This window comes from Papilio machaon, chromosome 21, assembly GCF_912999745.1.
Source record: "Papilio machaon chromosome 21, ilPapMach1.1, whole genome shotgun sequence".
Lineage (NCBI taxonomy): Eukaryota > Metazoa > Arthropoda > Insecta > Lepidoptera > Papilionidae > Papilio > Papilio machaon.
Genome location: NC_060006.1, coordinates 1,045,823 through 1,073,679, shown reverse-complemented (window position 1 = coordinate 1,073,679; position 27,857 = coordinate 1,045,823). Strand labels below are relative to the sequence as shown.

The following is a 27,857-nucleotide window of genomic DNA, read 5'->3' as shown; positions in this document are numbered from 1 at the left end:
CCTTTCTGTGATAAATCATGTACTTTGTACTTTACGTAAAATATATTATTCGAAAAGATTCTCATATACCACTTCAAAACAAAATGTGGCATTTTAGAGCTCCATTCAAATAATTCCCTTTGATTAATCTTGATTAAAGTCATAATAATATGTTCGTATCAATCAAAAGGAGTGATAAACATCAAAGGGGTACTTAATATATTAGTTATATGACATTCGCTTTGATATAATACTTCAATAGATGCGACACACAACCCACGTCTCGCCACCCTTTCCACTGTACTAACACATGTATAAATAAATTATTGGAACGAAGTTCCTTATCGCGCGTTGTGAAAGGGGGCTAGACGGAAAAAATTCTTACGAAAAGTTGTCACGACACTTTTTGCTATAGTAACCATGGCAACGACGTGACAATATATAACGAAAATTCATAGAAATAAAATGTACTTCTTGTGAAGACTTAAGTTTTTTATTCATAGAATAAACATTGGTTCCTTCACTAATTAATCGAAAGGAACTTCGTTCCATCCGGGTGTCCCAACACACCTCTCAAGTTTTTTATTATCTATTCTTTTAACATAGAGAATGACAGGGATAGAAGACATAAGTAAATATGGACGTATTATGTGAAAGAGTATGCGCAAAATTCAGCGCAGTATTTAGGTACAACGAAAGCAACATCTGTGGCACAAAAATGCCCGGTTGAATACGACGATCATGCAGGATACAGGCTTCAAGTTTAAATCCGCGTTTCGTCTGACTAGTGTGCGTCCGGAGGCTGAATTTTAGTCCTCTTTTGCTTACCGCCTTTTTCTTATGAAGAAAGGATGGGATTGGCAAGTGGATTCGATAGATGTAAGGGGAAATATTTTCTTTTTATACGTCTCCTCCTCCGTATTGCAACACTGGAGACTTAAAAACATGGCCGCCATAAGATTAGTTACGAAAGCGGATGTCTACGTTGTTACTGGTAATAAATATGTTTATGTCACAAAACCAAGGTTCGATTCCCGAACGGAACGTTTATTGGTACGTAAAACAGTAATAGTCTGTATTTCGGTCTAAAAATAAACGGAGAATGCATGAGCCAAACTCACCTGATCCCTACGTGTTAGTACCAGGCGAGCATAAAACGTTGAGACAACGTTCAACAACAATCTATGAGTATACTAACCGTTAACTGCTGTGAAACTAGTATAAATACGTTTATTTTGTCTCTATTTCTTGTTCTCTCTCTATTTTTGTATGCTAATATAAAATGATTTTGTTAACACTTCAACTCTACCTAACATCGTGAAATATGTTGTATGACAGAGTAGGTAAAAAAAAAATTAAAGAACTGTAAGAAAAAAAAACAAAATATTGTATTCTTATAATTTTGACACTTATTTTGTCCGTCGAATTAAAAATACCACAAACTGCACAGACAATCGAGACAGAATTGGGCATTGATGTAGAGCATTGTTTGGAAGAACACATAGGCTATTAAAAAAGTGTTTTCTTTAATTCCGCTCGGATATAGTCGCGGGCGATAGCTAGTAAAACATAAAACTATATTTAAAAATATTCAATAATATATCTCAGCATCAAAGAAAGGCTATTTCAATCAGAATATAACGAGTCTAAACAAAATAGTGAAGCGATTTCGTAGTCGCGTTAATAAAATTATAGAGCACGCTTTTATGACGGCTGCTGGACATATGTCGATGACGTCAATTATGACGTCATAACGAAGACGAAGAGCTAAAGAAAACTATGAGCATATAAAACTGGACTATTAAGACTGGACGTACACAACCAGATACAAGCATTAATTTGTTTGGGTTCATGCGCCGACAACCTTGGTGCTTTACACCTCCAAATAGCTGGCAATCCAAGCGCATAGTTTCTCGGGTAGCCCGGAGAAGGTAAATATGTGTTATTAGAAATGTCAAAGCACTAGAAACTCGCAGTAACATTATGTTGACGTGTTCCTAATGCCTTTCGTACACAAGGCAACATAAATCTTCTAATCTAATATTATATTCACAGGGTGATCTTAGCAAACAGGTTGCAAGCGACTAGCTTTAATAATTATAAATAGAAATGTCACTTGTCTCTATGACACTGCATTGCGTACGTCGCTTTTGATAGGCCTAATTTTTGTCCTCTTTCCCTTCCCATCCTTTTCTTTATAGGAAAGGATGGGAAGGGGAAGTGGATTTGGCGGAAATGGGGACGCATAGGAAGGAGAAATATCCTCTTTCTGTGCGTACTTTTCTCCGTTGATTAAAGGTAGGCAACACATCTGCATTTGCGGATGTCTATGGGCAACGGTCGTCTCGCTATTGCGGCGAATCCAGGTGACCGTTTGCTCGTTTGCCACCTTAAAAAAAAAAGCCTAAAAAAAAAGCCTACTAAAATCGCCAGTTTTTGAAGATCATCGCCCTGTGTACGAACGGCTTGAGTTGATATCTAAGTTCTAAGTTCTAAATAACTAGAAAATTGGTACATCTTGACGCTTTTGTAGAAAGACTTTTATGTTTTAGAAACAATCATTCAATTTGAAAACCATTACATTTGACTTTAATACATCTTAAAGTTCAGAAACGAATATGATGTCAATGCGTATAAACTTTATAGCTCATTCCACGTTTTCCAGTTTTTAAAACCAAGAATACGTTACTAGGCACAAAATGCGTTCATTACAGTTGAAACCTTTAATAGTTTCTACGTCTCTTAAACTAAACCAGTTGGCAAGGTTTTCATCAACAAAACCGATCGTAAATCTAAAAGATTTTGCAATTTTAACATCTGTAACTACGTGTATCCGAACGGTAAAAAACGCTTTAAACTTTTATGGCTAATTACAATAAATTAATTAAATATCTTTTAAAGATCCTCTTTCTATTAACTAAGGATTTATTATTTTTAATGTCCGGCGCCTGAACATACACGAAGGAAATATTAGATTTGCTACGTATATTGAATGTTAATCAGTTCGTGATGTTCATAAATTTTATTAATTATCTTGACTGTGCCTTAATTATATTACTAGTAAAAATATAAATCGAAAGAAACCTCTGACTTTAAAGCTGTTTAGATTACATCAGATCACAATGACAAACATTATTACACGTCAATTGAAAAACCCAAAAAAATGCGACTACTTTATGACCACCTCGTCAAAATCAGATCATCTTCTAACCACAAACCCACATAACAACTTACTTCTGCGAAAAAACATTAACTTTCCGATTCAGACGGGGTAAAAATACACCTACAAAATGTCATACCTACTGGCAAAGTAATTTATCATTGGTCTACGTAAATATATAAAACAGAATTATATACTACTAGCTGTCGCCCGCGACTCCGTCCGCGCGCAGTTAATAAGCTAATATGACACGTTCGTAGATTTACCATAGCAGCGCCATCTATTGATTACTTACTCAACCCAGTCGAAAGGTATCGACATCTGTTAGAATAATTTGGAGTTAACAGATAATTGTGACTGTCAAATAATAACAGACAAATAATTAGCAATAAATTAAAATTGCGACTATAATTTGAGATTTAAACTATCCTATCTCTCAAGTTGGATCGAACTGCACATGGTGTGCGAATTTTATTATAATCGGTTAAGTGGTTTAGGAGTCCATTGAGGACAAACATTGTGACACGAGATTTATATATATTAAGATGTTTCAAAATAGATGAAGATATCGTAAACGAATCAAGATATATAAACATAGTGAGCAGTAATTAAAACTGTGAGCGGAAAGTAAAACCAAACAATGGATGCGGTCGATGTGATTTATGTGAGCAGTAAATTAACTTGACATGACAACTAAATGCTTGCTATTCACATGTTCAATTTAATTAGTCGTATTTATTTTTATATAATTTAGTTGCAAATGAACATTAAACATTCACATCTATCTATATATATAAAAGAAAGTCGTGTTAGTTACACTATTTATAACTCAAGAACGGCTGAATCGATTTGACTGAAAATTTGTGGGCAGGTAGCTTAGAACCAGGAAACGGACATAGGATAATTTTTACCCAGTTTTCTTTTTTTTTTTTATTCCGCGCGGACGGAGTCGCGGGTAAAAGCTAGTTTATAATATTAGTAAGATTAGATTAACCACGAGCGTAGGTGGTTCAGGGATTAAGCACTTGACTTGCAATCTGCAGGTCCTGGGTTCGAATCCCGCCATGTACCAATGTGTTTTTCGATTTTCGATTTACATATGTACATTTATCGGATGTTCGTACGGTGAAGGAAAACATCATGATGCAACCCGTACATGTGTGAATACCCGGGAGAGAAGACGCAGCTCGCCACCCGTCACGTTCTATTCCGAAATGGCGAAAAGTGGATTGCGGAGGTTGATTTGGCCACACCAAATGGTGATCCGTGATCTCTGCCTACCCCTCTGGGTTACAGTTGTGTATATGTGTAGATTAACCAATACTCGAATTTATTGTAAGCTTCCGTTTATTATAAATGCGTGTTTCTAAGTGCTATCGTGAAATTACGATCTACATCAATTGCGAATACCTCATCCATCATGTAGCATGTACGCATTTTATTGGTTTTGGTCGTTGCTTTAAAATAAAAAAAATTAATCTTGACCGTTTGTATATCTAAGCACTTTCTTAGCCCATAAGGTGCGTAGATTTTGCCGTTATCACGCTCAAACGATCACGTTAAAATAAAACAAACATTTAAAAACAAAAGAATTGTTTGTGAATTCATTTGTTTAATATTTATTAATAGTGATGTGCAAATTTGAAAAATTTGTTTAACTTTGATAGTTGCCGATCTATTTGAGAGCCAACGACTGAATACCTAATCACTAAAGTTATGACACTTTCCACAGCAAATATCAATTTAAAATTTATTACATAAATTTTACTCACCACAGTCGAACGGAACATTTTCAATTATAACAACAAAAGCTTTCTAAATCACTTTCCACACTACATTAAGTTCAAGAACAACACTATTATCAAACAAATATAACAATTAACATACAATTTAAAATTAAAACTGAAGTACTGTAAGAATAGACTGACAATGAATGTAAATCCAGTTGGCAAATGTTCGTGCGTCGGGGTGCGCACGATTCGACTAACCAGCTGGACAGAACTTGGTTCATGAGTTATCATAGATTAAAAATATTATAGACTGATAGTGTAGTATGCGCTCTACTTTTTATACCTATTATCTGCATGAAGTTAAAAGATTTCGTCCTGAATGTCCACTAAACCCACTTCCCCTTCCCATCCTTACGTACCATCAACGATTTTTAATTCACGTTACAAACGTGTATTGTACAAAACTTTCACCATAAGAGCTATCCCATAACGAAAGTGTAATTCATATGACAAGATTCCGATCTAATGATAAGTAATGTAAACAAAAATTTCTCTAAGCTCAGATAATTTGGCACAGCTTTCGTTTCCTTGTCGATGTTCTAGATTCTAGTTCTAGATCCAAGTGGAGTAATATTATTATTGTACAGATATAACGTTCACAGAGACTCACCAATTAATAAGATAAATCTAAAGGAAAGTGTTATAATCAGACTAGTCTTTGCCTTAATCTTTGACCTGTCTAGTTCTAATATTAACCGCGCGACTTCGGTAGCGACGAATCAGTTTTAGTTTTTATTGTACGCTCCCGAGTCAATGTATTTCTGTACCACTCGCCTGGATCTGAACGCTATTGCTCTAAAGGAAATATAAGCTTGCTTTAAATGGGGTAGACAGTAAGAGTAACTTTTCCAGATTCTCTTACTTAATGTATCACATCACATCTTAAGATTTTTTTTTTGATGCCGGTGTTAAATAAATGTTACTAAAATTAAGTTAATCTGTGTTAAGGATGCATGTTTTTTTTTAAATCGATTTTTTTAATAGTCAAAAGGATTTTGATTTTAAAACGTAAGCAAACTCTTTGTTTTCTTAGTCACGTAACAAAGAGAACGACAAACTAAAAAGTTGTGCAAACACGTAAAATTTATGTACCCGATATTGTCAGTAGTATTAAATTTGTTGGATTCGGATCACTAGCGCCATCTGTCTCTGCCCTACTTGCGTCTTGGGAAATGGCTTTTTTATCATTTAATACAATCACAGTGCGTGAACGAATGTATGCAATCGATAGGCAAAGTTTGTTCGTTTATATTTTTTGGTTATTGATTTAAAAAAAATAAAAAAAAAACTCGATAATTGCTGTTGTATTTGTGTAATTAATCTCTATTAATCTTAATGAAGCATGTGAATAAAGTTTTGAAACACCAATGCAAGACAATTATCAAGAACTAGCTTTTACCCGCGACTCCGTCCGCGCGGAATAAAAAATAGAAAACGGGGTAAAAATTATCCTATATCCGTTACCTGGTTCTAAGCTACCTGCCCACCAATTTTCAGTTAAATCGATTCAGCCGTTCTTCAGTTATAAATAGTATAACTAACACGACTTTCTTTTATATATAGATAGAATATAGAGGTGGTTAAGAATAACAGTACCACTGAAGTATACGGGAATCAGTAACTACTAGCGACGAGAACTTAATGTTTTTCTATTTATAATTTTTTCTTACGAATTTTTATTTTTGGTGTATTTTTAAAAGTAATTTTGAATTATGTAGTTTATATTACATTTAATTTTAAGATATTCCTCCCAAGTAGGGTTAGTAACAGGCAGGCGGCCGGCCGTAAAAACTTAAGCCAAAACTTTAAGGTTTATAAAACCTTTTGTACTGACCGCAACTCCACGTGAGTGGGAAAAGGCCAGGGAGATGATAAATCTCAGTGTTTGTTTTAATAAGTTTAGCTAATCACAACACAAAAACTGAATCAAATATTAATTTATAAAATGATCAGAAACATATCGCCATAGGTGGGCACAGTTAATCAAAAAGTTAACTTCGTTAATCGTTAATTCGTTAAATAAAAATTTAACTTCGTTAATTGTTAAAGCGTTTAATTTACGAAAATTTAACGCAAGTTAAAGTTAACAGTTAAAGTTAATTTTTGTTTATATTACGAGTATAAGGCGCAAGCGGGAAATGGCCATATGAATAATCTCCGAATCGTATGGACCTATTTTGTCGAGACTTTCAATAGAACTTAGGCTATTTTTTTACTGCGCTTACGAAATCTCGGGCGATCGCTAATCCTATCTATAGTTTAGTTATATAATATACTAAAATATAATTTAGACAATAGGAGCGATGTACTAATGCCTGTACCATAATAATGACATAGCATGCACTAGTTACACACACTTATATACTACACTGACAATGATGGACAATTGACTTTTTCAGTCAATTTTTTTATCGACAATTCGACGTCACGGAATTAGAGAGCTAACTAAATTTAGACAACATAAATTTTCTATTAAACAGTAAGACATGTGATAATATTCAAAAGAAAACAATCAAAACTTTTGTGCAGTATTTACATTTATCTGTTACTATTTGCACCCGGATATTCATTTGCTCATACTCCAACAACTGAAAATTTAATTTTATGTATAATTTGGTAATATTTTTTTATTTTATTTTAGCTAAGGGCCCACGAACAGACTTATCATTTTTCACGTACTTTTTATTTATTAATATAGATTTATTAATAAAACTTCTAACATCAGAGGAAACTTATTATAACATTGATAAATAAACTATAAAACCAATCCAGTGATACATCTCAACGCATCAAACTATACAACTGAGATGCCTTCGATAACTTCTATCATCTAATGATCTATCGTCCGATCTATTGTTATATGTTAAATCAAGTTAAATTACTCTCAGTGTATAGAGCATAAGTTACACGACATAACGAAAACAACCGATCGCGGGTGATGTCTTCTCTCTTTCTTATCACCTATAAAATCGTTATAGTTAATTAGTAAGAATATGTTTTGAATTATTTTCAACGACATTCGATTAATTTTAAAATAAACTTTCGATATACGTAAAAAAATCGATGTCTTTTTGTAAAGGTCACTTGTGGCGACATTTCATATATTAAATTTAGTATAACACAGTTTAACATTATTTCACTAACAATTATTTTATCTTTTTCCTCATTCTTTCTCGTTTTGTCGTATACTTTTTTTTGTAAACAAACAAATTATCTTCGCTATTGTCTTTGCGCAGCGCACGTGCATCCCCGACCATTAGAAGGGTTGTTGCCATAAATCCATTGAGTTCGTAATCGCATTCTCTGTGCGGCTGTCCATTTGATCCTTTGTTCATATTTTTGTTGTTGTTAAAATTATTTTTCGTAGAATATGAAGAAGCCCCAAAAAAACAAACGACGGTAATAAACACCTAAATCCCTTTTGTTTTTGAGGAACGTTTATTGCGTGCACATTTCGTCTTTCGAATTTTTAAATTTATTTTTCATTGTTTGTTTCTTATCTACGCAATGACAAAAAAATCCTATTTGTACGCTTTTTCAAATGAACCATAAACTATTTTTTTTATGTTTTTTGTTGTCTTTAAACTCCAACATTAAAATAAACATTTTTGTCTGCAACAAAGTTTAGTTGTATTTTAGGTACGACGTTGAAGAGTAATGCACACTCGATTATTTTGATTGCTATTCAACGCAGAGTTTATCTTTTTTAATCGATTTTGCGTCTCACGTATAACAATTATTGTATTAAGAGTAAAGTGTTTTCGAACCTTATGTTGATTTTATAACAAAGTCTTGTTCTAAAAAAGTGATGTTAAATAAATGAAAACCAGTTTTAATGTGAATAAAATGTAATAGACTTTTCGAGATATTTGAGTAAATGTGAAATAATTATTAAACTTTGAAGGTGTCTAGCGCCTAAACTTCGCAATGTTTGATAGAGGTAAGTTTGTTTAAATCGTCACTATTTTCTAACAAGGATTCTGTAGTACTCTTTTGATCACGTCTATCCCGGCCGCTCGGTGTATTGTATAACATGCATCACACTCGCTCGTTCTCGTTCTCTCTCGTTCTCGTTCACCATTCGACTCGCCGACGATCCCCGAACATAGCCGAACTTACGAATGTAGCCTGTTGCATAATTTAAATAAAATGACAACACGTCACTAAGTGTCTATTGTAACAATTAACGGACTAAATTAACGGAAGTAGAATTTAACGGAAGTTAACAAGAGCGTTAACACTTTTTGAATTTAACTTAAAAGTTAATCCGTTAAGGAAAATGTTAACTTCGTTAATTAACGATTAACGGATTAACGAGTTAATGCCCACCTTTGCATATCGCCTTTGAAAGTATTGTCCATTTTCTTTATTTTTGAATCTTGAATCAAATGTGTTAATTAAAATTTTTTTTCAAAGTATATAATTCTGGAAAAGTTTAGAAAATATCCCGATCACAACAACAAGAACAGAAAATTCAGGTCGCAGAGTTAACAAGGTTATTTTATGGGTCGGGGCGTTACCGGGAAGAGTACTACTGATATGACAGAAAAGAGATCAGTTTTATTTCCTTTATCACCCGGGCGAAGCCAGGGCGAGTCACTAGTGTGTAATATATTAATTCATAATTTCTATTTCTCTTTGGCTGTAGTTATTTTTAAAATTATTCTTCGGTCAATTTCTTGCAAGCAAGGGAAATGATTAGCGTAATATACATTTGTGTTATTTCAGGCTCAGATGCTATCTGTGGCCCGCAAGATTAATTTGCTTGCATCAATAACCGGGTCGAGAACGTTTTGGCTTAGGGTTGCCATAATATTAATTTCATAAATCCGTTAAAAAAAAATTGACCAGTAATATTTTAATTACATTTACTTCGTAACATGTGTTTAATTGCGTGTCTTAAAGAAAACAAAATTATATTTTGGTCTTTAATTCAAAGTTGATTTTTATGTGAAGGCGTGTCATATCAAACTAGACATGTTATAGTCAAACAAGGATAACGCCCGACGAGAGAGGCGCTGCTATCGCAGTTAGTTCTATCTGAAAATATATATAACCTACACCAGCTTATCAAATTAGCATTAAAGAAAAAAAACAGAGGAGAGGAAAAAAGGTAGACGTAGGCCAAAGAAAGTATGGATAGATTGTGTGAAAGAGAATATGCGTAAGAAGGGGGTAAATTCAGATATGACGGCTGATAGAGAGGTATGGAGGAATAGTACATACTGTGCCGACTCTCCATAGGGATAAGGGCAAGTTGATGATGATGATTAAAGAAAAAAACAGCTACAGTACGAAAAGGACCTTGTGTCAAATTTTTGATATTAACATGAGGGCGCTAGTGGGCTATCATAATTTAGTTTGATTTATGCTCACCAGGTCAGATATCATTGTAGATCTATACCTATCTAATTTCATCGTGAACAAAACAATGAGTATATTATACAGAAAGTCCCAACAATCGGTTGTAGACATGGTCATCCTACACATAGTACATTACTCGCGCTTGAAATATTTTATCTGAACTGCCTCTGTTTGTGATTCATTCGAAAATGTTATACATTCGTTTGTGCGTTTGTACGTTAAAGTAATATTATTGTAGACTTATTTTTGATAATTATACATTGTCATTGTAAGCAGGCAATTTTATATTATGCATGCAAGATAAATTTAGATCGGATCCATTTACTAAGATTTGTTTTGGACTCTTACCGGAGTCTTGAATCTATGCCCTATCTTATTTATTACAATAAATCTTGCGTATTGTGTTTCTAAAGTTGTTGTTATTAAATTAAGTTAATCTGTTTTCTGGAAGAACTACTTGCAGCAGACATGGCGAACCATTGGGACGAGACACAAAATATTGTCTCGGTTACTGATCACAAAATTCTTTCCGCACTACTAAAAAAGTGTGAGGTAAGTAACATATGAGGAGATAACGTGAGTTATCCCTACGCTACGGAATGTACACAATAATCAAAATGTCATCATTATTTAATATCTATGAGCTCATTAAACATTTCTTTAGAAAAATGGCAAATCGATCCGTAAAGGTTTGCCATCCCTGGCTTGAGCCTAAATGCTTGAACCGATTTTGACGAGTACGGCAGCATTAGATTCCTCTTCTAACCCGGAGTGTCATAGGGTATATTGCGTTACAAAATACTTCTAGTGGACGTAAGAAACACATTTATTAAAAAAACGTGCTATAACTCTTTTTCATTGCTAAATCTTTTTTTTATTTTTAACAGTTTATACTAACATTACAGTTCGCTTTTAATTACAAATTTTAAAATATTTGTTTTAAAGCGCAACCAATATGATGGTGCTTTTTCATCTTTTACAGCCCGTCAATCGGGTTTTTGATTTTTTAAAATTGTGGATAGTTTAATTATTAGTGAATAGAGACATCTATTGAGCACAATATCAACATGATATCTAGACGTTAACTCGAAATTTGTATATATGACAACAGATGTCTCTGTCCGTCCTTCGAAATTTTTAGAAATAGTTTTTTTTAAATAAAATATTATTTATTTTATTTTATGAAACTTGAAACCTAAAATACTTTAAAATTTAAGCTAAGTAAAATCTATAATAATTTTTCAAATTTTATTCAATTAGAATCTAATAATTTAGAATTAGGAAAGATACATAAAAAGGAACGTAAAATCTCCCACTGGCAACACAGTCAATATTAAAAACAATCTGTCTTCACTCTTGACAGTTCTTTCAAGTTTTCATCAATTTTCGGCATAACACGTTTCGTGTCGTTACGACTTAAAAGTAAGTGAATTTAATTGAAATAAATATTTAAATGTGATTTACAGTGAGTACTAACCGTATTGAAATCATATCTGTATGTATCTAACTCGGAATATTTACGATTTAAGTGGATGAATTTTAAGCGGACGAATACTCGAGTGTTGATATCTTAGCTGTGAAAAATAACACGTGTATTTAATTTAATTATCTTTTTTGTACTTTTATTCTTGTCTATTTAACCAAATTAAAACTGAGCGTAACATATTATCATAGAGGCATATAGGTATATATAAAGTAGGTTATTTTTTGCAATTGCGGCATTTAGGATAGACTGATTCTTTACTGTACTGATCGTTGTTAAACTGTTGTTAATTTAAAACAACTTTAACAGTGGCAGATACGATTTTATATATATATAAAGCGGCATAAGTTTCGCATAAGACACTGTCGTAAAAGCATCGTGGTTAACGTTTTCATTTACACAAGTAATTCTCACGAGTCAAAAAACTAAACATAGTAAAGTTCCACGTGGATAAATATTAAAACTGATAGATGCTAATTCATATAATAATTTTATAACCTAAGTCAATTCCTAATCATGTTTATTTTTTAATGTAAAAATTGGCGCAAATTATTGCAATTGCAAGTATTCTAGTTTCATCAATAACATATAATTTAACTTTGCTATAACTCTGTCTAGTCTAGGCCAATTCTTAACCACATAATCTTCCAGAAGCTTCAATGTTAGTCATTATCCTGCTCTTTTCCCGACAATAGTTTGGCACAGTATATATTTCACTTGCTTTCATTCTTTTGTAGATATTTCTCTACTTTTGTCATAGTAAACAACTTAAATATATTACTCTTAACATTTCAGAATGCGTTACGTGGCCGCGTATCTGTTAGCCGTGCTGGGCGGTAAGGCTTCCCCGGCCGCCGCTGATGTAGAAAAGATCCTCAGCTCTGTGGGCATTGAGGCTGACTCGGAGAAACTTAAGAAGGTTATCTCCGAGCTCAATGGCAAGAGTGTTGATGAGCTTGTTGCGCAAGGTGAGACAATCCGTTTTAAAATGAATTTTAGATGTTAATCAACTATGAGATTGTTTATACAAAATTGTATTAATTAAGTCCTCTATAATGTGCCTTTTTTATAAATTTGAAATTGTGTTTTAAGTTAAAATAAAATGTTCTATATCTGAAATGGAACCTGTAACATGGGATTAGTGTTACACAGAGATGTTTTTGTTCTTGTGCTACTGGTTAACAATCAATACAGTTTAACTTGAATAAGTTAACACAAGTCCGAGCAATGTTTTTATTGGTTATCTTAGTTCAACTGTTTTTCTCTTTTTGTTTTGTTTGTCATACTATTTTTGATGTATGTTGGCAATGTTTGGGGCATATTAGAAATGTTTATTAAATATCTTGGTCCAACTTTGACAAGCATGATGTCATTTTTATAAAAAAACTATCTGTCCCCGGCGACTCCGTCCGCGCAGTTTTAAAAAAAACTAAATGGGGGAGGATTATGAAAAATAGATGTTGACCGATTCTCAGACTTACTGAATATGGTCATAAAGTTTCATGAGAATCGGTCAAGCTGTTTCGGAGGAGTTCAAGTTCGAACCCCGTGACACAAGAATTTTTTATAATAGATTTGTCAATGTAACTATGATGATATTAAACTCAACACCATCTTTCGTCTGAAGGATCTTGCTGTAAAAATTTCCACTGATAGCAATACTAAGACACTATAAATCAGTTTGTTTGAGTGTATGTTACAATAAATGTATTATTTCAGGCCGTGAGAAGCTGTCATCCATGCCAGTAGGTGGTGGTGTTGCGGTTGCCGCCGGTGCACCTGCTGCCGCTGCCCCCGCTGCTGAGGAGAAGAAGGGTATGTATACATTGATCAAATCGTTGCAATCAATTAACTTTAAACAGTACATACATCAATATGTACTGTTTTGTGTTAAGTTACTTATTGTACTGGAAAGACTCCTTAATTAAATATGGTTCTAAAGTTGATGATGATTAACAATCACACCATCTTTCGACTGAGAGACCATGATGGTTACAATCCAATTCTGATGGCACTATTGTAGTAATATATATACATGTATAATATCTTTACAATACTAATACAGTTGTCTTTTGCAGAAGAGAAAGAAGCCAAGAAGGAGGAATCCGAATCGGACGATGAGGACATGGGCTTCGGTCTTTTTGACTAAATATTTTTGTAATGGTATGTTTCTTTTTTACATTTTTGCACCGTCTAGACTTTTTTCGAGACTAGCAAGCGCAAAAAGATGCGAAACGTTAAATTAAACTTTATATAAAGTTGTTATAAAAATCTTTCTCCGCCTGTCTGTGTGAATTGACCCTTAAAGAGTACATTTTTAATAATAAAAATTATATTGCCATAAAACATGTTAATTTATCACTTCTACTGTAATGAAGTAAGTTTGTGAAGTAAAAGGAGTGGTAAATATGTAAGGGAAAACTGAATGCAGCTTTTTTATTAATCCAAATTGTAAATAATTTAGTAAAATCATAGTTTTATATTTTACTTGTATAATAGCCTGACTGATTAGTTGTGGCCCACGACTCCGTCTGCACGGAATAAAAAAAACAATGTAATAAGTAGCCTATGTGTTCTTCTTCCACACTTGCAACTTTGTAAAATTTCATCAAGATTTGTTGAGCTGTTTTGGGTGAACCTTCAAACAAACATCCATCCATTTAAACATTCGCATTTATAATATTAGTAAGATAAATGTAAATTAGCGTAAGGGCTGTTTTAAGTAAAATATTTTTTCTGTCCACAGTTGTGCGGCGCACGCGGTTTTTATTCCAATTTTGGTGTAAGAGTAACTTGACTGTCGTCTATGTTTCTGTGAAATATACGACATAAGAAAATATTGTGATTGTTTCATTTATTATATATTTATTATAAACTCGACTAAATAATGTTTATAGATAAAGTCGCCCGCGAATCCGTCTGTGCGGAATTAAAAACAAACATTAAAAGTAGCCTATGTTTTCTTCCAGACTATCTTCTATGTGTGCCAATTTTCATCAAGATCCGTTAACCGTTTTGATACCTTCAAACATCCATCCACCATCTAAACATTCTAATCTACTAATATTATAAATGCGAAAGTTTGGATGGATGGATGTTTGTTTGAAGGTATCTCCGGAACGGCTCAATGGATCTTGACGAAATTTGGCACAGATGTAGAACACGTAGGCTACTTTTAAAGTTGTTTTTTGATATCGCCCGGACGGAGTCGCGGGCGACAGCTAGTTTATAATAGTAAGATTCTCGGTCCGATTGGCGGAATATTTAGCAATATTGAATCGTAAAATAAAACAAAAATATTAGTGAATACATTTATTTGAACAAGTTACTTTGACAGTTTGATTCTTTCTTTGAAAAAAATGCTATGTTCATTGATTTTAAAATTATAATTAACCTAAGAATAATACAAGTAATGTTTTTCAAAACTCCCATACAAATGTAAACAAGCATCAATCGATATCAAGTTTTTTAAATGACCCTTCAACACCACCGAAGATGTCCGAAATAGTTTTAGGCTTTCCGGGCCGAAGTGCCTCTACCGCTCGCTTCTTGTTCTCAAATATGAAGTATTCTTTATTGGCGTTCATTTTTGCAATTGCCGCTTCTAAAAAAAAATTAGATAAAACAAATACATATAGTCAAAAAGTCGTTATAAAGATCCTAAGGCGCTTTTTTTTACATTGACATGATGCCTAAGAGTTGTAGGGGCTACCAGTGAACAAAAATATTCTAACTTCGGAAAGTTGTCTGTCACAACCAACCAATTAATTTGCATCTTATGAAGTAAGTTCTCGTATTTCCTGGATATTTAGATTCTTTATTTTATTTTCTTTAGATACATCCAAACAGAAAATGAACCAACATCTCATAATTTGATACCTGGTATTTTAATCGACTTTCGAAATAATAAAAATGGCAACATTAAACCTTGCAGCTGCCGTTCACAGGCTAAAGGACACCGATATCCAATGCCTTAATAAATTAAAAAAAAACAGTTGCCGTTCCCTCATTGGTCAAAAAATTACGCTGTCAAGATGACATATTTTCCGACTGCCACAAGGTCTTTGTCACTGTCATAAAACTAGGGATGTTTATGAATAAACCGTAATCAGGATGATCAATTAATCAATACTAAATTTTAAAATCGGCACCGCATGGAAGCTTAATTATATTGCATTATTTTCTTCACTTTTATTAAAAGACTGATCATAATATAGTTTACCATGATACTCTTTAGTGGTCTTGCAACTTCCTCCAGCATCAGACGGCAATGCTTCCATTGGTACGTATTTGTCTAAAGTTTTGGAGCCGACTTGGTGCACGCAGAGGATATCCATAAGCTCCTTCTTCATAAATGGCCTCATCATTAACAGTATTTTGTCTATGAAAGATGGCGCGTTGATGAAGTGTAAGCCTTTTAGTTTCACTAAAATAGCTTCCTGAAATTAATAAATATTAAAAAGTAGAAATCGCGGCTGTGGCAGTGAAAGACACGTGAATTCTACAGGAAAGACGAAGAAGTTTTTTAAGTGTGGGCGCAACTAAGAATATAATAAAAAATGAGTCTTAATGCACCTAAAGCAAGAAATGTACTTCGCTGGCGGTATTTTATCTATACAGCGATTAACGTTTGAAAGCTTTGAATCGACAAAAATGGGTAATATTCAGGATTTCAGTGTGAGCAAAAAGCGTAATTGTGATCAAATGACTATAAAACTGTGATCACGACATAATACCTCAAATAATTATTTGTAGTTTTTAATAAATCTATCTGTAAAAATATTAGATATATTAATAAAAAGGTTAAATTATTCCCAGAGTAAAAATTTGGATTTTTTTTTAACGATAATTGCCTACTTTTAGGCAATTAATAATTATATTCAGTTCACTCTCATAATATTTGGCTTGGAGTGTTGATGGACTTGTCTTCATCGTCCAAAATAAAATAAAGGCAATAAAACTATACTGTCGATAGCAGATTTTTTATTGGCGTTTTAGTATACATCCGTTATCGGATACGAAGTTTGAGCCAGTGATACCCCTAGCTTTGTCACTAGCGAGGTAAGCTATGAGTTCCGCTATCTCCTCCGGTTCGCTGACTCTATTGAGAAGTGTAATGCCTTCGAAATCCTTCCAAGTAATATTTGTTTCGAAGCCTGCTGTGTTTAGAATAATATCCGTGGCAACTGGTCCAGGACTCACAATGTTCACTCTAACGCCATGCTTGCTAAGTTCCAAAGCAGCACCCTGGCTAAACAAATTCAGTGCAACCTTTGACACGCTGTAGGGAAGCATGTCTCCTGTTGACTGTAACACCATACCAGCTACACTGGACACATTTATAATATTACCCTTGGTAGCTATCAAATGGTCTGCGCACAAACACGTCAGATGTATAGCGGCGCGTACATTCGTAGCCATTACATTATCATACGCGCTCAGAATATTTCCCTCTCTAATTGTTCCACTTGTCATTATCCCAGCATTGTTCACCAGTACATCAATCTTACCGAATTCATCAACAGTTCGTTTCACGATATTCTTCACTTCGTCCTCCTTGGAAACGTCAGCCTTCACGACAAGATGTTTTGTAATACAAAGAGCAGCTACTTTCGCTAATTTCGTCTCGTTCCTTCCTACAAGGATTGCGTTAGCCTTTTCTTTGGAGAAATGAATAGCTGTAGCTGCTCCAATTCCAGAACTTGCTCCTGTTATAATGACGACTTTATTTTTGAAACTCATTTTCGAATTGTTTTTGTAGAGGTAAAATAACAACCTGCTAATAACTAAAGAATTGAAAAAAAACTACGTAATTTCTTACTTTTAAATAAAATGCTTGTTTAATTATCAATAATTAACGACAAACGGGTTTTTTTCAAATGCTGATAATATTCAATTTCGTATACTAAAATATACAGTACCTAACTTTTAAAAATTATCACCGTCACAATACAACTTTCTCTTCTTTAAATAAAACGCAATTTACCTGTAGATAGTACAAAAACTGCTGAATATTCTGAAGATCCAGTTTGGCGAGATGTCCCAGACTCATGTGCTCAAAGTCAATCACAATAACGAAGCCAGGCCACGTACCCTGCTCGTACTGCCACAGGTCTAGCAACATGAGTACAGCCCTGTTGAAACATATTCAAACTTAAAATTATCCATTAAAACCTCTTTTCTTCTAAGCTCCTAGCTACGATTTTATCATGGCTGTTGCGCCATTGTAGTGGAAATGGTATATACATTGCGCCTAGAAGAAGTAATTTAAGGGCCTTCATACTTTTCTTCTTGAGTTTTATAAACTTAGACTAAATAACTTATTGAAATAATGTTTAAAAATAATTTAAAAATAAAACACTTTACTATAAGTTTTCAAATAAATGATTACCTAATAGCTTGCCCGAAGTTAAAAACTTTCGGATCTGGATCCATGAAGTGAGTAAACCAGATCGCTGATCCGTCTCTTGAACGTGTGTCAAGAAGTGTCATTAGTCTGAAATGAGAACATACAATATTATCAATTCCAACCTGTAATAAATAAGAGTTTTAAACTATTGTTTTATTAATTTGATTTATTAAAGGCTTAGTGTTTGAAAAAAATAAATTGAATTCTAAAATCCGATAAGTTGATTTTTTGATTTCTTGGTACATCACTAATCAAGACAAGACAGCTGTCAAACGTCTAAATCAATACTTCAAAACGCAAAGCGCTGCTTGCTTCATAACTGCATATCTGTAATCAAAGGACCTTCGTGCAAGGCCCACTGGAGCTTTTTTGTGGCAAATTTTCCCAGTGTTGTCAATTACAGTACAATATTTGCATAAACAGTAAATTGAATTTAACTTATGTTTATTGTTTATGTATGTTGTTATTTATTACTTTTTAGTTAAGTTTAAAAATAAAATAATAAGTCTGGATATTTTTAAAACACTCATTAATAACTTTTCATTTTAATTTTATACTTGACATCTGCCCGAATTTCGGATTTTTTTTATTTTACTGGTATACTTTTACGTCACGCACACTGATGACATTTCAAAAATCGTTTTACGAATAAATGTCAAACTTGAATGAAACATAATGATTATGTAACTACTTTGTAGTACACTCCATTTAGATTTATCTATGCTATAAACCCTTATTTCCTACATAAAATAGTCTGTGCCTTACAAGCATTGCATAGTCTGATCCATATCCTCCACTTTCCGATCTTTGAAGTACGTGGTGAAGAGTGTACGCAGTGTGAAGTGCAGATCCAGGACTTGCTTGGTAACTCCAGAACTTCGGTCGCAGCAGTGGTATGCCAGAATAAGGTCTAAGTCTGAAAAAATCCGTAGATGAATATACAAATCTTGGTACTTTTAACATGTCAAGTAGACATACCTACCATCTTACGGGTGTGACCCGAAGTCTTTCTAAGCGTACGTTATATAAAACATTTTGTAGAAAATAAACAAACTCCCGTTTTTTGTTGTTGAAAAAAAGAGGTTAAATAAATTTACGCAATAATTCAATATGTATTTTATCATTTTTAACTTATTCAATGTTGTTTATTGTAAAAATAGTTCTAATGCTATTGTGTACAATAAACGTCGCCATTATGCAATTATTATTTCCAATCGTACTATCAAACTTTAAATGCGAATGGATGGATGGATTTTTTACTACATATCATCAAAACGTCTAAACGGATCTCGATGAATTTAGGCAAAAATGTAGGACATAGTCTAGACATAGGCTACGTACTATTTTTTTTAATTCCACGCAAACGAAGTCGCGGGGAAAAGCTAATATTAATAAACAGGATGTGAATTAATTCTGCAATATTTAATTCTCCTACGAATTATAACGATCACTACAACAAGCCACAACTTGTTGAAAATGGGTCACAATAAGCGATATGTCATTATATCCGACTTCATTATAAACTAGCTTTTACCCGCAACTCCGTCCGCGCGGAATAAAAAAAAAGAAAACGGGGTAAAAATTATCCTATGTCCGTTTCCTGGTTCTACGCTACCTCCCCATCAATTTTCAGCTAAATCAGTTCGACCGATCTTGAGTTATAAAAATAGTGTAACTAACACGACTTTCTTTTATATATATAGATACAGTCAAAACCGTTTATAGCGACATCGTTTAGAACAACATACCGGTTAAATTGACCAAAATCAAAGGTCCTGGCTGAATGTTATTACATATCTTTCCTATTAATACCTGTCACCGGTTGTTACAACTATCGGTTTTTACAACTCAATATGAGTAGTCCCTTCGATGTCGTTATAACAGATTTTGACTGTAATTGTATATGATAACGGTACATCGCTGTCTAATTATTTCTATAATAAGCGTTTGGTCAATATACGCGGAGTCATAATAAACAGATTCTACTATAGTACTAACTGACTATGGCAAATTACTGATTCTAAGCGTCAATTAAGTGTCTTGTCTTGTCATCTAATTAGACAGGCTGTTAGTCGCTATAATAGTTAATACTTCAACTCCATTAAATGTAAATACATAGATATACAAAAGTCTCTTAACTGTACAAAAATTACATATTTTTTTAACTATAAATTAACTATTTAAGTTGTTATCTTCTATTATATAAAATTCTCGTGTCACGGGGTTCGAACTTGAACTCCTCCGAAACGGCTTGACCGATTCTCATGAAATTTTGTGAGCATATTCAGTAGGTCTGAGAATCGGCCAACATCTATTTTTCATAACCCCCTCCCATTTAGTTTTTTTTAACTGCGCGCGGACAGAGTCGCGGGCGACAGCTAGTCTAATCTATTATATAAAAATCTCGTGTCACAGTTTTCGTCACCGTACTCCTCCCAAACGGCTTGACCGATTCTCATGAAATTTTGTGAGCATATTCAGTAGGTCTGAGAATCGGCCAACATCTATTTTTCATTTTTTTTTAACCGCGCGGACGGAGTCGCCGGCGACAGCTAGAAAGACAATATAATTATGGTATACTAGCTGTAGGCGGCAACACTGTCCGCGCGGCATAGGGATCCGTTGAGTCGTTTTGATACATTCAAACAATCCATTCATCCATCTATCTAAACATTCGCATTTTTTGTCGTATATATTTTACTCAAGTTAAATTCAGATTTAACAGCTTAATCGAAGAGTTAAATCTTTTGATTAAAAAACAAGATGTGCCAAATTATTTAAGAACGGGTTAACTCACGTGCGACCGACCGGTGACGGCACCGACTAATTTCGGAGCCGTCGGGGGTCCATATTCAGAGCGAGTGTTTATTTTGAAGACTTCACGGTCGCATAGCATCTCGCACTACGGGCTAGAGGGCCCTCTGGCCCGTATCTAGTCGGTGCCGTCCCCGGACGATCACACGTAAGTTAAGCCGTTCTTAAATAATTTATTATTATGTCTCACAAAAGTTTAAACAATTTAACAAGATGTTTTCACAAAAAGACTAGGATTTGAAGGCTAAATGTAAATAAGAATCAATTATATCGTGTAATTCTTAGAATAAAAAAAAAAAAAAACAAAAATAAATTAAGACTTGACGTGATATGAATTAGAATACAGACCAAATAGACCTGCTCATTAAAAATCACAAGAAAAACGTTGTAACGTGTCTTTTTATTTCATTAGACCTCTATACTTCTTACTATCTTACTAATGTCATAAATGCGAAAATTTAAATGGATGGATGTTTTTTGAAGGTATCTTCAGAACGTCTCAACGGATCTGGTGAAATTTGTCATGGATATAGAACATAGACTGGAATAACACAGGCTACTAATTTTTTTTTTTAATTCCGCGCAGACGGAGTCGCGGGCGACAGCTAGTAATATTATAAATGTGAATGTTTAGATGGATGAAGGATGAATTGATGTTTGTTAGTAGGTATCTCCGTAACGGTTCAACGGATCTTGATAAAATTTGGCACAGAAGTAGAACAGTAGTAGTCTGGAAGAACACTATTAAGTTTTTTTTTAATTTCGCGCGTACGGCTTCGCAGGCGACAGCTATTAGGTTACATATCTATGGATACGAAGTAATCAAAGTAAATACACAGAAATATACCGTTTACCTGTTATATATTTCCCAGGTAGATGTGGCTGTGTGTGGAGCCATTTCCGAAGCTCTGCGATATCCTGAGGAGTGATACCAGTAGTCTTCTTGTACTCATCTTCGAGTGGGAACTCCGAAACTACGTCTGATGGCATTTTACTGAAATGTCATTTCTCATAATAATTTTACTAATAATATGGATGTGAAATTACTAAGGAATATATGTTTTTTTTTTTGTAAATTGGTTTAAAAAATGTTTAGATTCTTTCCAAAAAACAACAAAATCTATTCACAAATATTTCGAAGTTTTTCTGTTATCGTGCAAAATAAAAACAACTTTATAAAATATGTTAAATAAGTAGATTATAGTCACATAAAACAGGTTTTAACAAAAACAACTGTTCCTGGAAATACCTCAGACAGAAAGAAAAATCTAAGTCAGGTATAAAAATTTAAATTTAAACAAAAAAATAGCCTTGACATATTCTGAGTCTTAAATAATGAAAGGTATCTCGTTATTTGATGTAGGTTATTATTAAAAACATTTTTATTTAAACTCTTTGCTGCCCGAAGAGTCAGAAGTTTTTTAAGGGTATGTACTATATATATATATATATATATATATAATTGGCATATTGGAATATTGGCATATATATATATATATATATATGCCAATATTCGTTTAATATACACTGCGAAATGTAGAAAAATATTATATGTACAATGTTTCGAAGTAGAAATTCATTAATTATATCTGCATTTTTCAAATAGGAGTGAAGATACCGTCAGAAGAGATAACCCAAGGTTAAATGCTGACCGTCTGAACTCTATACTGCTAAACCAATCTCTAAATGTTAATTTTCATTTGTATTCGTCCTCATAAAATTACAGGAATAGGCAACCTTTTTTAAACAATTTTGTTGAATTCGTTAAAAGTCTAAGTTTACCTCTCAAATAACCCTTATTTTTTTTAAGGAATTCGAGAAACTAATATATGTAAATTCAGTTCAGTGCCCAATGGCTGATCTTAAAAGGTGGCCACATTTTTGCATTGATTTAAAAATAAGAATAAAAATGGTCTCATATTTCGTTTCAAATTTCCATTTTCGACTGTTCTCTACAATATTTATAATTTAAGTATGAGTATAATATGAATATAATCACACCAATAACCCAAAGGATTAGGCAGAGTAATCACTTCCACTCCTTATAGCACATTCTTGAAGAAATAAATTCAATTGACATAAGATTTTTGCAGGCGTTATTTATATGTATAAATGGTACTTACAATAACAATGGTATTTAATATTGCAAAACTTAATATTTACAATCGTCACTTACACAACACTAGTTAATATTAAGATTAAGCTGTATTAAACTTATGCGTCTTGTATCACTGAAGGCAGCGGATCAAATGTTTTATATTCCTTCCGTGTCCATACGACGTATACAGATGAGCCTATGTCATAAGCGGTAGCGTTTAACTATTAGCGGTATCGTTTGTAGGTCATAGGCGGACGCATTTAATTCAGATTATTCATTATCAAGACGAAGACGTTTTTTTCTTAGCCGTAACAGTGTTTTATTAAAGCCCATTCGCACAGAAGGCAACGTAAATCTTCGAAACCACTATTGTATCTTTGCGTTACGAGTATCGTCGATTCGAATTCGGGATGCATTGCAGTGCAATCTATGTTATGTAATAATACAAGCAAAGTTTCGTTAACCATTATTTTTCTCTATTTATTGTTTAACATAAGGATTTAAATCTAGCTGTCGCTCGCGACTCCGTCCGCGCGCAGTTAAAAAAAACTTAATAGGGGTATGAAAAATAGATGTTGGCCGATTCTCAGACCTACTGAATATGCTCACAAAATTTCATGAGAATCGGTCAAGCAGTTTCGGAGGAGTTCAAGTTCGAACCCTGTGACACGAGAATTTTATATATTAGATATATCAAACGTATTTTCAAGATATATAATGATCGTCATTACACGTTTTGTAGTTAAATGTAATAATATAATTACTATCAATTACTGCCAACTATATAATGTTTAACCGACGTTCTTACAATGAAGGAAAACATCGTGATGCAACCTGCACATAACTGGGAAGAAATTAAATGATATGTGCGAAGTCAACCAACCTGCACTTGGCCAGCGTGGTTGACTATGGCCTAGTCACACCTAAGGCCCCGTACTAGAGGCCAGTAGGCCTCGGTGGGGACGCTGATTATGATGATGATGATACAATGTAGGAATAATAGATAACCAGCTTTTGCCAGTGACTTAGTCAGTGTGGAATTAAAAAAAATAGGATTAATAATAATAAAATATAGTAATAATGAAAATATAGTACTATACGTTATTTGCACAGGTTAAATCCTCGAAAATTTAACGCAAGTTAAAGTTAATCGTTAACAGTTAACCATACCAAAATTATACATACTACTCAAACACTTATGGTGGCGACATTTGTTTAAAATATTAATTTGATTATTTTAATTATGAAAATTAATTTTTATTATTATAAAATTAATTTAACGATTAACGGACTTTTATTAACGGAAGTTGAGTTTAACGGAAGTTAACAAAAGCGTTAACACTTTTTGAAATTAACTTAAAAGTAAATCCGTTAAGCAAAATGTTAACTTCGTTTATTAACGATTAACGGATTAACGAGTTAAGGCCCAGCTCTGGTTATTTGAAAGCATGTCCTATACCTGTGCCAAATTTCAATATGTCCAACCGTTGCAGAGTTGTCGAGTAAATATGGAAATCAAACGTATACCACGAGAACCGTATACATTTCTAGGATCATAACTAATCTATGTCTTCCGTAACACTTCTCACGGCCATCTTCAGTTTATACACCTCCCAGTTGAATTACATCACGATGTTTTCATTCACAGTATGGGCATTGGATAAACATAAACGAAATCGAAAAACACATAGATTCATGGATGGTTGAACCCGGACGGACGTGTAGAAAACAAGACCGACGCTCACGTTTATTCACGCTTATAAATGGGTAATTTTTTAGAAGTTGCAACAAGGAAAGACATTGTTTAAACCTACAGTCTCATATTCGTGCTTTCGATTTATAGTTCTGATAAAAATATTAAATAAAGGAATAAAAACATAAAATGAAATAATAACAATGAATAAAATTATTTCTATTTATTATATTAAAGTAGATGTTGTATGTTTTGTAAAATATAATTAAAGGGATTACAATATGTAGTTATACAAGTTTCAATAACGTAAAAAGCTATAAAAACAGAATTATTAAATTATTATAATTAATCAATTAACTAATCAATCAATATCTAACTTCTTGAAAGAACCTTGAACACTTCCAAAGATTTCTGACATGTCCAACCCTTTCCCCGGTCTTAAAGATTCCGTTACTCTCTTCTTGTTTTCATTGAAGAAGAACTCTTCATTATCTCTTAATTTTGCCAATGTCTCATCTGAAAAAAATCAATGCACATTAAAATACTGCACGTGGATATACAGAAAAAATATATTTTTTCTGTCAATCCCTTCCCTGTTTCCTGTCCTTTGTCTATGGGCAACATGGGACTTACATCGGTAATATCAGCGTACTCTCTTTCATTAACGCTAATTCAAATAATCTTCAGATCGATTTTCAGGATTCAGAATCTTATTGGGTTCTGTCGTAAGTGAGGATAGACTATTTTTTATCCTTCAATCTCAAAGCTGAATACTTAATAGCCTATAAAAAAAGAAATCGTAATAACCTTTAATTTCCTTGTAACTTTTATACTGTCCTCCAGCATCTTTTGGTAGACTGGCTATCGGTACGCACGACTCAATCGTAGAAGACCCCTTCTGATGTATTCTGATCGACTCCAGAAGTTCCTTTTTCATAAATGGTTTTAAAAATAACATCAGTTTGTCGGTAAATGACGGGGCATTCATTAAGTGAACCTCTTTTATTTTCAGGAACATTGCTTCCTGAAAGACGTTTATATATTTACAAGAATGATTCGTTTATCTATATATATATCAATTAAATTGGAGTGTCTTTATGTAATATCGAAATACATATAATTCGTACACATTATGTATTTAGCTGATAATTAAAAAAACAATTTTTAAAATATTTGTCTATCTGTATGTCTGTCCGCAAGGCCACGTTTGTTCCGGGTAATCTCCAGAACAGCTGGATGGATTTTAATGGGACTTGGACTGGAATGTAGCTGATTCACGCGGGCAAATTACAGGCTACTTTTACAAAATTCTGAGCTGACAAAGTCGCGGACCACCGCTAGTTTGGAATAAAATATAAATGTTATAATCAAGTATACCTGTAAATAATAAAGGAATTGTTGTACGACAACGATTTCTAATTTTCCCAAATGGGAAAGTGTGACACCTTGGAAGTTAATAACAATGCTCAGTCCGGAACAAGCGCCATATTCGTACTGATAAAGGTCCAACAACATTACCGCTGATCTGAAATAAACGACAAGTAAATGCGTATCGGAGGCCTAATTTTAGTCCACACTGTTTCTTTCAAGGAAAGGACGGGAAGAGGAAAGGAATTGATAGAGGAGGGGATGCACTGAAAGGTGAAATATTCTCTTTTTGAGTGTCTCCTCCTTCGTTGATTATTTACTACTATTAATTATTAAATCTCTCGCCAAAATAACTTTGACGAGATCAAGTTTCCTATAATATAATTTTATTACCTCAGAATATCAGCGAGCACAAACACTTTAGTGTCGTAATCAAGTAGACAGTGGTAAGTTACTATCGAGCCGTCATGCGAACTAATATGTAAAGGTGCTGACAACCTGAAACATGGCATACGTAAATACGACTGAGCAAGATTTGGATTTGTTCGTGTATTCATTCGTCCACTTCGATGATCACTGCATGAAGTTAGTCTCCTTCATTGTCCGCAATGAAAATACCACAAATGGAAAATATTCAATATCTGATCTTTGTGTACTACAAAACCTCGGTGGATCAGGGGTTAAGCACTTAAATTGTAATCTGCAGGTCCTGGGTTCGAATCCCGCCATGTACCAATGTGTTTTTCGATTTACATATGTACATTTATCAGACGTTCTTACGGTGAAAGAAAACATCGTGATGCAACCTGCACATATCTGTGAAGATTTTCAAAGATATGTATGAAGTCAACCCGCACTGCGCTATCGTGGTTGACTAGTCACCCCTGACTTAGGGTAGGCTCCGAGTCCCTCAGTGAGAACTATTGTGAGCTGATGATGATGATGAATATGTACTGCAAAGCTGGCTCGTGTTTTATTTGTGTTATAAAATGACTTACACAACATCCAAAGCTTTCAATAAACGAGGATCATCCACTGTTCTATTGTGGAAAAAGCTACGAAACATCGTTCGTAACGTGTAGTGTAAATCCATGACTTGTTTGGTAACACCATAACTTTGGTTGCAAGCATTGAATGCAAGTAGAATGTCCAAGTCTGTAAATAACGTAATTAATTATATAAATAAAAAAATAAAATTTTAATTAAGTGATAAAAACTTGTTAGCTTTTAAAATTGTTTGGTTAATCTTAATTTTTACCGAATTATCGAATTAATTTGTAAATTGGTATACTTGCTTTAAAAGTCAATTTAAACAAACGTAATCTTCTTGAAGACTGCTAGAAACTTACATTTTGTTTAAAAAAAAAATAATGACCTGTTATTAAATTATAAGGTAAGTGTGGTTGTGTGTTAACCCATTCTCGAAGTTTCTTGATATCCTCTATCTTGATTCCAGTCTTCTTACATTCATCAGCAATCGATACAGTTGTTATTTGAAGAGACGGCATTTTATCTAAAAACATATCTTATTGGTTACATCCTTTAGAACAAAAAAAAAAAACAATAGTAAACATTTCGTAACAAGATACCTAAAGAAACAAACACTTCGTATGCGTGGAATTAAAAAAAAGTAGCCTACGTGTTCTTACAGACATTCTAGATCAGTGCCAAATTTCATCAAGATGTGTTTAGCCGTTCC

General features: G+C 33.6%; 4 protein-coding genes across 5 annotated transcripts; 1 reads left to right on the top strand and 3 right to left on the bottom strand.

The window, feature by feature from the left end:
- Window positions 1-11,624: 11,624 nt before the first annotated feature.
- On the top strand, window positions 11,625-14,616 carry LOC106712724 (60S acidic ribosomal protein P2). The gene is made up of 5 exons (XM_014505364.2): window positions 11,625-11,715; window positions 12,572-12,744; window positions 13,496-13,591; window positions 13,855-13,939; window positions 14,523-14,616. The coding sequence occupies exons 2-4, from the start codon at window positions 12,573-12,575 to the stop codon at window positions 13,923-13,925; spliced, it is 339 nt and encodes a 112-aa protein (XP_014360850.1). The 5' UTR covers window positions 11,625-11,715; window position 12,572; the 3' UTR covers window positions 13,926-13,939; window positions 14,523-14,616.
- A 507-nt stretch (window positions 14,617-15,123) lies between these two features.
- Window positions 15,124-23,260, bottom strand: LOC106712722 (clavesin-2-like). 2 transcript variants are annotated; one of them, XM_045683140.1, is made up of 7 exons: window positions 23,123-23,260; window positions 21,854-21,993; window positions 18,951-19,101; window positions 18,168-18,272; window positions 17,763-17,910; window positions 15,999-16,215; window positions 15,124-15,380 (listed from the first exon to the last, which is right to left on the bottom strand). In XM_045683140.1, exons 2-7 carry the CDS (start codon window positions 21,987-21,989, stop codon window positions 15,226-15,228), a joined length of 912 nt encoding a protein of 303 aa, XP_045539096.1. In that variant the 5' UTR covers window positions 21,990-21,993; window positions 23,123-23,260; the 3' UTR covers window positions 15,124-15,225. The 2 variants fall into 2 exon arrangements, with proteins under 2 accessions (XP_045539096.1, XP_045539097.1); XM_045683141.1 differs by having other exon boundaries at window positions 23,176-23,253.
- On the bottom strand, window positions 16,745-17,554 carry LOC106707454 (uncharacterized oxidoreductase SSP0419). The gene has a single exon (XM_014499388.2). It carries the CDS (start codon window positions 17,516-17,518, stop codon window positions 16,760-16,762), a length of 759 nt encoding a protein of 252 aa, XP_014354874.2. The 5' UTR covers window positions 17,519-17,554; the 3' UTR covers window positions 16,745-16,759.
- A 1,891-nt stretch (window positions 23,261-25,151) lies between the features above and the next one.
- On the bottom strand, window positions 25,152-26,659 carry LOC106712721 (alpha-tocopherol transfer protein-like). The gene is made up of 4 exons (XM_014505361.2): window positions 26,552-26,659; window positions 26,168-26,315; window positions 25,598-25,814; window positions 25,152-25,306 (listed from the first exon to the last, which is right to left on the bottom strand). The coding sequence occupies exons 2-4, from the start codon at window positions 26,303-26,305 to the stop codon at window positions 25,152-25,154; spliced, it is 510 nt and encodes a 169-aa protein (XP_014360847.2). The 5' UTR covers window positions 26,306-26,315; window positions 26,552-26,659.
- Window positions 26,660-27,857: the final 1,198 nt, after the last annotated feature.

Excerpts from the sequence above, each read along its gene's own strand:
- LOC106712724 (XM_014505364.2), top strand. The coding sequence starts at position 12,573 with ATGCGTTACGTGGCCGCGTATCTGTTAGCCGTGCTGGGCGGTAAGGCT. Across the intron at positions 12,745-13,495 it reads TGATGAGCTTGTTGCGCAAG|GCCGTGAGAAGCTGTCATCC; the intron begins GTGAGACAATCC and ends GTATTATTTCAG. Across the intron at positions 13,592-13,854 it reads CGCTGCTGAGGAGAAGAAGG|AAGAGAAAGAAGCCAAGAAG; the intron begins GTATGTATACAT and ends TGTCTTTTGCAG.
- LOC106707454 (XM_014499388.2), bottom strand. The coding sequence starts at position 17,518 with ATGAGTTTCAAAAATAAAGTCGTCATTATAACAGGAGCAAGTTCTGGA.
- LOC106712722 (XM_045683140.1), bottom strand. The coding sequence starts at position 21,989 with ATGCCATCAGACGTAGTTTCGGAGTTCCCACTCGAAGATGAGTACAAG. Across the intron at positions 18,273-18,950 it reads GATCAGACTATGCAATGCTT|ACTAATGACACTTCTTGACA; the intron begins GTAAGGCACAGA and ends TTCTCATTTCAG. Across the intron at positions 15,381-15,998 it reads GACCACTAAAGAGTATCATG|AAGCGGCAATTGCAAAAATG; the intron begins GTAAACTATATT and ends ATTTTTTTTTAG.
- LOC106712721 (XM_014505361.2), bottom strand. The coding sequence starts at position 26,305 with ATGTTGTTGGACCTTTATCAGTACGAATATGGCGCTTGTTCCGGACTG. Across the intron at positions 25,815-26,167 it reads AATTCCTTTATTATTTACAG|GAAGCAATGTTCCTGAAAAT; the intron begins GTATACTTGATT and ends AACGTCTTTCAG. Across the intron at positions 25,307-25,597 it reads AAGTTACAAGGAAATTAAAG|ATGAGACATTGGCAAAATTA; the intron begins GTTATTACGATT and ends GATTTTTTTCAG.